Below are 8,378 nucleotides of genomic sequence, written 5' to 3'. Positions count from 1 at the left end.
CACAAGAAGCATTTCAAAAAATGTTTTGGAAGGAAAGTTACCTTTTAATAGCCAAAGAAGTACCTCTTTTGGACACACAACTCTGCGCACAGCCTGTTTCTCAACGTTTGGAAATCCTTTAACAGTTTATGGAAAGCCAGCCTTTAAACCAATCCAACAGCTCCTTTCTCCCTAACCTGATTTTAGAGGTGTTTCATTATCTCTAATTACTCGGAGTAAATGGTGATTACTCAGTGTTTTAATCATCAGTTTGGGCAGCAGTTACTCTAAACTCAGGGAAGCCCAGACTCCCATGGGTATTTTTGGAAGGTACGGCGACTAGTCGGTGCATGCTTTCTAGTACCTCTCTGCACGTGGTCCCCAGGTGAGCCCCGGCCGCTTCCCTGAGCTGGAGGCAGCGGCGTCCCAGCCCGGGCGGCAGCTGCGGACTCCAGCGCTGCCCGGGCTTCCGGGACCCAGGCCTTCGAGGCGAGGCCCGGCGGCTGGATGGGAGGATGTGGGCGGGGCTCCCGTCGCAGAAAGGGAGGCGAGCAAGGGAGGAGGGAAGAAAGGAGGGGCTGCCGGGGAAGAGGAGGAGGAAGGAAAGAAAGAAAGCGAGAGAGGGAAAGAGGACGAAGACGATGGAAGAGGGCAGAGGAGGAGGGAGGGAGGGACGGAGAGCGCAGCCCGGCCCGGAAGCTAGGTGAGTTTGGCATTGGAGCCGAGAGACGCGGGCCTGAGACGCCGCCGCTGCTCCGAGCCGAGTGTCTCGCCTCTTTCCCTGATGGGATTCGCGTCCGCGCCGTCTCGAGCCCGCAGCGCCCCAGTCCTCGGCCCTCGCCCAGGTTCACTGCAGCCATTCAGAGGTCCCCAGGAGCTGCTGCTGGCGAGCCCGCTACTGCCGGGACCTATGGTGAGCAAGGCTCCCTGGCGAGGGGCGCCGGGCAGAGGGGGCCGAGGCGCATCCTTGGGGGGAGAAGCAGGGGTCTCAGGCTGTGGCCGTGGCACAAGGTGGCCTATTTTTTTCCAACAGTGCTGCTAGAGGTGGAGATGCTGGCACTGAAAGGCACTTCCATATCTGCCACGGCCTCTTCCCAGGCCAGTGGCTCCGTCCGGCGGCCCGGGCGATTTCCCTCCTTGGTCGGTTCGGGGCAGGAGAGGAGGGAAGAAGAGAAGCCTTTAGCGGGGGGTCGTTGGGAAAGACTGTGGGGTCTTGAGCGTAACACGCTGCCGGTGGACTAGCGTTTGCGATCCTGGGATGGCAAGGGCTCGGAGAGAAAGGAGAGTGTCGGCTCTGAGGTCCGGAGAGCGTCAGGGGGCTCAGGGGCAGCCGGCTGGAGAAAGAACATCTAAGCGAGGCTGGTTCTGCGGGGGGGAGCGCAGGTTTGCCGCCTCTGGAGCGTGCGCGCCGCCGGAGGGGCTGCGTCGAGGGGAGTGTCACCGACCCGGCCCCCAGCCGGCGGGAGCCCCCGGAGAGCTAGCTACCTGTCGCTGCACCACGCGCCTCCTCCACGAGCTATTTTCGTAGACTTGCAGCATCCAAGGAGCCTCTCCTCTATCATTTCATGGTGTGGGGTCCGTAGAGACGATGGCCGTGGTGCCAGGCGCTCCAGGGACGCGTTTTCCTGCAGTGTCGTGTCCCATGGGGAGTTGGTGGCGAGAAGCGCGGCGGACGCGCGGCTCTTACTGGCCCTCCCGGCCCGGAGCCAACGGGACAGCGTCCCGGGATCCCCGGGTCGCTGCGGACCTCTCCCCGTGGGAGTTGGGCCCGCGGCCTCAGACGCCTCTTGGGCACCGCTTAGGTGGGTGGTTTGTGAGAATTGCGGTTTGTGGGCTGAAGGCTTTGTGAGCCGTTAAAACATCAAAAGACATAGACTTGGTAAACTGAGGCTACCTCTGAACACACGTCGACGTTGGGAGAAGACTCGGGCAGGGAAGCAAAGGACAATCGCCACGAGCTGCATCCCCGCCCCCCAAGAAAAAGTTCTGGAGACGAAAGTTCTTTTCGGCTTTTATCTTTTTTAATTGAAACAAAACTGGGGAAAAAACTTGATTAGAGACGAATTCTTCTGAATCCGAAATTGAAATACACCCCGCTCTTCCGCAGCCCCTGGGTTTCCGCGCAGCGCGCGCTCCCGCCGCAGTCCGGGGAGATTCCTGGGAGCCGGGGCTCGTCTGGGATCCTGGGCGCCCGCCCCTTCCACTGTCCCTTCGCCGCGGGGACCGGCCCTTCTCCATCTGCTTTTCCCATTTCTGGAGCTCCTCCCACGAGGCTTTTTTAGGGTTCCAGGCGTCTCAAAAAAACTCTGCTCTCCCCAACCCTTTCTCAGTCAGCCCCAGCGGTGGCGCGGGAGCGGAAAACCTAGAGCCGCTCCACACGCGGCGCGGCTCCGGCCGGGCGCGGACGGTCGCGCAGGGGCGCCCGCGGGCTCCACCCCGGCCGCGGAGTCGGGCGGCGCCGGACAGCCGCGGCGGGAGGGAGGGCTGAGCGCTTGATTCTTTACTCTTCCTCAAAGACTTCCCGCGCGTGGCCCCAAGAAGAAAACCACGTTTGTGGGGGAAGTGAGGCGGGAGACCTGAGCTCTCGATCTCCGAAGCGACCCAAGGCAGGAACCGGGAACCTCAGGAAGAGGAGGCGGATGCAGGGGGCTTGGGAGCGGGAGACGTGAGACTCGGGACCCCGGGGCGGGCCTGGGCTGACGCAGAGTGTCGCGGGTCAGGGTTTCGAAAAGGCCCCTGTGCTAAGCGACACACGCACGCAGCATCTTCGGTTAGTCAGGACATCCCAGTAATTCCTTGAGCTGTGGGTTGGTAAAATTCTTGAGGAAATATTTGCTGCGACTCTGCAGCTGGTGCAAAGGAGGAAGGGAGGGGGAAGGAAGTGGCGGGGGGAGGCGTGGGGGGTTAAAAAATAAGACAAGCTGGAGAGAGAGACGCAGACGCAGAGGTCGAGCGAAGGCCGAAAGCTGTTCACGGTCTTCTCGACTCCTGGGAACGTGGTGGGATTTCCTTTCCGCGCCGGGTCGGGAGTTGTAAAACCTCGGCGACATTAAGACCTGAAACATGTGATGCGCCCTCTCCGTGGCGACGCCTCCTTTCGAGCCGGCCGGAGCCGTGAGCGCCGGCGTCCGCCCCTCCGCCGCGAAGGGCCCCGCCGGCCGCTGGCTCTGGGGATTTGCTTTGCCCGGGGGGACGCCGCGCCCGACGCGGTGCGGAGATTCTCCCCGCGAAGGAACCGGAGAAAAGAGTGTAGCGGCCGCTCCCTCCCCGCTTTCGCACCCGGGTCACCGCCTGACTACCTCCCCCTCCGGCCCCGCGCGTGACAGGGTCCCCAGCTCTTGGCTGGCAGCTTAAGCGGCTGCCCAGTGCGTCTGAGCGCTCGCAGGCGTTCGCCGGGGGGACTGGCTGTCGCTGGGAGCCCTGGCGGAGACCCTGGGGAGGAAGTGGCGGGGTGCACGTGCGGCTGTGTCCTGCAGGGCTTTCCTTTTTAAGTGCCCCTCGGAGGTGAGGCTATGAGCGGCTGAAGCTCCGCCGCCCCTACTCCCGGCCCCACTTGAGCCGGGTTCGCGCTGGAAGGCGCAGCCCCTATAGAGCGCCCCAGATCCTCCGGCTTCAGGCCGCCGGCGCGGGGGCCGGGCCCGACTCGCCGAACGCCCATGCAGAGGCGAGGACCATGTCCTCCGCGAGCGGCGCCCGGGGGCCGGCCGAGGGCTCGGGCCAAGCGCCGCCGGCAGCTCCCCTGGGCCGCCGGCGGCTCGGCGGCAGGCGCGGAGGTTGGCCTCTCCCGGAGGGGCGGGGCCGCGGGGGCAGGGCGCGCGGGCCCTTTCGCCGGCGGCCGCGGGGGGGGGGGGGGGGCGGCTCCTCCGTGCACGGGGCGGGGCCTCTGCGCGCACGTGACTCGGAGGGGCTGGAAGAAAAACAGAGCCAGTCTGCGCCAGAGTCTCATTATATTCAAATATTCATTTTAGGAGCCATTCCGTAGTGCCATCCAGAGCAACGCGCTGCCGCAGCTCCTCTGAGCCTTTCCAGCAAGTTTGTTCAAGATTGGCTGTCAAGAATCATGGACTGTTATTATATGCCTTGTTTTCTGTCAGTGAGTAGACATCTCTTTCTTCCCCCCTCCCAGGAATTCACTCTGCCCTCCCCACCCCTGCTCGCCTTGTGTCCCTCCCTTAGGACGTTCCTTCCAAAGTCCACACTCCGCTTTCTGGCAGCGCTGTTGCTTTCTTCTTGGCGGGGCAGCTTGGAGCTCTGAGCATACCGGTTCTGTTTAAAGTGCTGCTGGCTCCCGCTCGCACTCTCAGATCCGGTGCATCGCGAGAAAAGGGAGCGAGAAGGGGCTCAAGAGATGAAAGGTCTGCAGCCCGGGGTTGTACCTTATGGGCTACCCCCTACCCCCGCTTGACTGGGGAGCGCCCAGTGCCCCCGTGGCGCTTTCCCAGCTGCTTGTCAAAACTCACAGGTTGCTACCGGAATCATCCCCCCTTTCCTTGGGAGTGTGCGAGCGGGCGCCATCAGATGCTTTTTTGCTGGCATATCAAACTCATCAGCCACAGTAAAACAAACTGTCAAGCTACTCGTTCAGCTCCCAGACCACGATGTCTGCCTCGGCCTCTGGACCCTGGCCGCCCATTGCCTTCCCCCTGCCCCTGCTCCTCTTTTCCTCCCTCCTGCCCTGAACCAGCTGGAAGTTGTGGAAGTTGGGCTCGGAGGAAGGGGGGTGGAGGAAGAGGGGGAGAGGCTGAAGGTCTGAAGTGGAGAGCAATGGCATTTTAATTCTCCCTCCCCACTCTTTTTTACCCCCTCAATGTTAACTGTTTATCCTTGAAGAAGCCAAGCTGAGATCATGGTTCAGATAGCAGTTGGGACAAAAAAAGATTAACAGGATGGAGGCTATCTGATTTGGGGTTATTTGACTGTAAACAAGTTAGACCAAGTAATTACAGGGCAATTCCTACTTTCAGGCCGCAGCTGATGGCGCTGGGGGTGTGTGAGGGAGAAGACACCAACTTGATCCTTCTGACCTGTTTTACATCTTGACCTTCCATCTCTGGCCCTCTATGCATATGCAGAGACATCTCTGTTTCTCTCTAGTTATTGGTGTTTATTTATTTTTTAACCTTCCACCTCCTCCCCCTCCCCAGAGACACCATGATTCCTGGTAACCGAATGCTGATGGTCGTTTTATTATGCCAAGTCCTGCTAGGAGGCGCGAGCCATGCTAGTTTGATACCAGAGACCGGGAAGAAAAAAGTCGCCGAGATTCAGGGCCACGCGGGAGGACGCCGCTCAGGGCAGAGCCATGAGCTCCTGCGGGACTTCGAGGCCACACTTCTGCAGATGTTCGGGCTGCGCCGCCGCCCGCAGCCTAGCAGGAGCGCCGTCATCCCGGATTACATGCGGGATCTCTACCGGCTCCAGTCTGGGGAGGAGGCGGAGGAAGAGCAGATCCACAGCATCGGCCTGGAGTACCCTGAGCGCCCCGCCAGTCGGGCCAACACCGTGAGAAGTTTCCACCACGAAGGTCAGTCCCTGCCCTGAGTCTGGGCGGGGGAGGGCCCGGAGGGCCGGCAGTGGGGCAGTGGAAGCCCTGGGGGAGGGAGGTCAGGTTACATCAAAGCCCCACATCCAGGAGGCTGGGGACAGAGCTGCTTGCCTCAGAGAATTTCCAGAACTGTGGCTGAATTTACTTTTTGGAGACAGAGGGGAGGGGTTGTCGGAAGGGGAATGACACCACTCGGAGGTGGGCTAGCCCCAGCGGTGTGTTTTTGCTATATCAAAGCCTTTTCTGCCAAGGGGTTTTCTGCCTGTTTTTTTCAAAGCACCTACTGAATTTAATATTACAGCTGTGTGTTTGTCAGCTTTATTCAATAGGGGCCTTGTAATCCGATCTGAATGTTTCCTAGCGGATGTTTCTTTTCCAAAGTAAATCTGAGTTATTAATCCACCAGCATCATTACTGTGTTGGAATTTGTTTTCCCCTCTGTAACATGATCAACAAGGCGGCTCTGTGTTTCCAAGATCACTGGGGAAATGTTTAGCAACATGCTCCCGAGTGGAAGAAGAGGATGAGGGTGGTGGTGTGCATTTCCGCCTGCCTCTGCTCTGTGGGCCCCTCTCTCTCTTTACAACCTCTTGTAAAGAAAACTGTGTACACAAAGCCAAGAGGGCTTTAAGGGGGTCTGATGGTGGTGGAGTCAGGAGTCGACACATGGAAATTATTAGACATGTAAAGGAGACTGGGAGACGCTTTCTGTCTTGGGTGCTTGTGGAATGCTAGCTAAGTTTCACTGGTCAGCCAGCTGCCCCATTATCTGCTCCTTCAAATTAAAGGTATGCTTATTTCCCCAAAATAGGCTTCTACCATATAAGCAGAATTCACCACTCATCACCCAACTCTGAGCTATTTCTTACTTTTCAATCTCTCAAAAAAGTTCATGTGCTTTTTTTTGTCTTTTCCCTTTTTCTTTTCCTCCCCAACTGTGCCTAGAACATCTGGAGAACATCCCAGGGACCAGCGAAAACTCTGCTTTTCGTTTCCTCTTTAACCTCAGCAGCATCCCAGAGAATGAGGTGATCTCATCCGCAGAGCTCCGACTCTTCCGGGAGCAGGTGGACCAGGGCCCTGACTGGGAGCAGGGCTTCCACCGAATAAATATTTATGAGGTTATGAAGCCCCTAGCAGAAATGGTGCCTGGGCGCCTCATCACACGACTACTGGACACAAGACTGGTCCACCACAATGTGACACGGTGGGAAACTTTTGATGTGAGCCCTGCGGTCCTGCGCTGGACCCAGGAGAAGCAGCCCAACTATGGGCTGGCCGTCGAGGTGACTCACCTCCATCAGACACGGACCCGCCAGGGCCGGCATGTCAGGATTAGCCGATCGTTACCTCAAGGGAGTGGGGATTGGGCCCAGCTCCGGCCCCTCCTGGTCACCTTTGGCCATGATGGCCGGGGACATTCCTTGACCCGACGCCAGAGGGCTAAGCGTAGCCCCAAGCATCACCCACAGCGGGCCCGGAAGAAGAATAAGAACTGTCGGCGCCACTCGCTCTATGTGGACTTCAGCGACGTGGGCTGGAATGACTGGATTGTGGCCCCACCAGGCTACCAAGCCTTCTACTGCCATGGGGACTGCCCCTTTCCACTGGCTGACCACCTCAACTCAACCAACCATGCCATTGTGCAGACCCTGGTCAACTCTGTCAATTCCAGTATCCCCAAAGCCTGCTGTGTTCCCACCGAACTGAGCGCCATCTCCATGCTGTACCTGGATGAGTATGACAAGGTGGTACTAAAAAATTATCAGGAGATGGTAGTAGAGGGATGTGGGTGCCGCTGAGATTAGGCAGTCCTTGGGGACACACACACACACACATTCCCATCCACTCACCCACACAAAACATAGACTGCTTCCTTATAGCTGGACTTCTATCTTTAAAAAAAAAAGGAAAAAAACCCTAAACATTCACCTTGACCTTATTTATGACTTTACGTGCAAATGTTTTGACCATATTGATCCTATATTTTGACAAAATATATTTATAACTACGTATTAAAAGAAAAAATAAAATGAGTCATTATTTTAAAGGTAAACTGTGTTCTTTTTCTCTTTAACCTTTTCTCTATTCCTTCTGCCCCATCTCTTTCTTTTTTGTGTGTGTGAGGAAGATTGGCCCTGAGCTAACATCTGTTGCCAGTCTTCCTCTTTTTGCTGAGGAAGATTGTCCCTGAGCTAACATCTGTGTCCATCTTCCTCTGTTTTGTATGTGGGATGCCACCACAGCGTGGCTTGATGAGAGGTGTGTAGGTCCATGCCGGGGATCTGAACCTGTGAATCCTGGGCTGCAGAAGCCAATTGTGTGAACTTAACGGCTACACCACCCACCTGGCCAGCCCCTGCCCCATCTATTTTGAATGTGACTTTTTTCCTGTTGAGGTGGGGCTGGGAGCAGGACGGAAGTCAGAGGGTGGTAACTGGAGGTGGTTAAGTTAGAGGGACAGGAAGTAAACTGATGGTAGAAAGATGGTAATCGCCAGGATGAATTGTTTTCCATTTCTATTTAATGTTAACAAGAATGCAGCATCCTCTCCCATCTGGATGTCACATGCCTTGGAGAAACAGTGGGATGAAAGAAGTAGGCCAGATTATAGACTCAGTTTTGGGCTCCTCATAAGTCTTCTGTTTTTGCTCACCTGTTAGAGGTATGTCCCAGCTCATTGTGACAGATAAGAGTGTCTACTCTAGGGAAATGATTCCCACCTCTGCACCGAGTTTCCAGTTAGTATAGGCACCAATGCTGTATTTTCAAACCAAAACTAATTTGCACACTCACATATTAACATATGTGTACATGTGTGTTTTAACAGGAGGGGTTTTTTTTTTGTTTTGAG

General features: G+C 56.9%; 1 protein-coding gene across 1 annotated transcript; it reads left to right on the top strand.

The window, feature by feature from the left end:
* The first annotated feature begins 670 nt into the window (after positions 1–670).
* On the top strand, positions 671–7,567 carry BMP4 (bone morphogenetic protein 4). Its single transcript, XM_058567924.1, has 4 exons — positions 671–892; positions 3,948–4,072; positions 5,124–5,503; positions 6,470–7,567. Exons 3-4 carry the CDS (start codon positions 5,131–5,133, stop codon positions 7,324–7,326), a joined length of 1,230 nt encoding a protein of 409 aa, XP_058423907.1. The 5' UTR covers positions 671–892; positions 3,948–4,072; positions 5,124–5,130; the 3' UTR covers positions 7,327–7,567.
* Positions 7,568–8,378: the final 811 nt, after the last annotated feature.

Source organism: Diceros bicornis, chromosome 24, assembly GCF_020826845.1.
Source record: "Diceros bicornis minor isolate mBicDic1 chromosome 24, mDicBic1.mat.cur, whole genome shotgun sequence".
In the NCBI taxonomy this organism is placed as follows: domain Eukaryota; kingdom Metazoa; phylum Chordata; class Mammalia; order Perissodactyla; family Rhinocerotidae; genus Diceros; species Diceros bicornis.
This window is presented reverse-complemented; position numbering and strand designations above follow the sequence as displayed.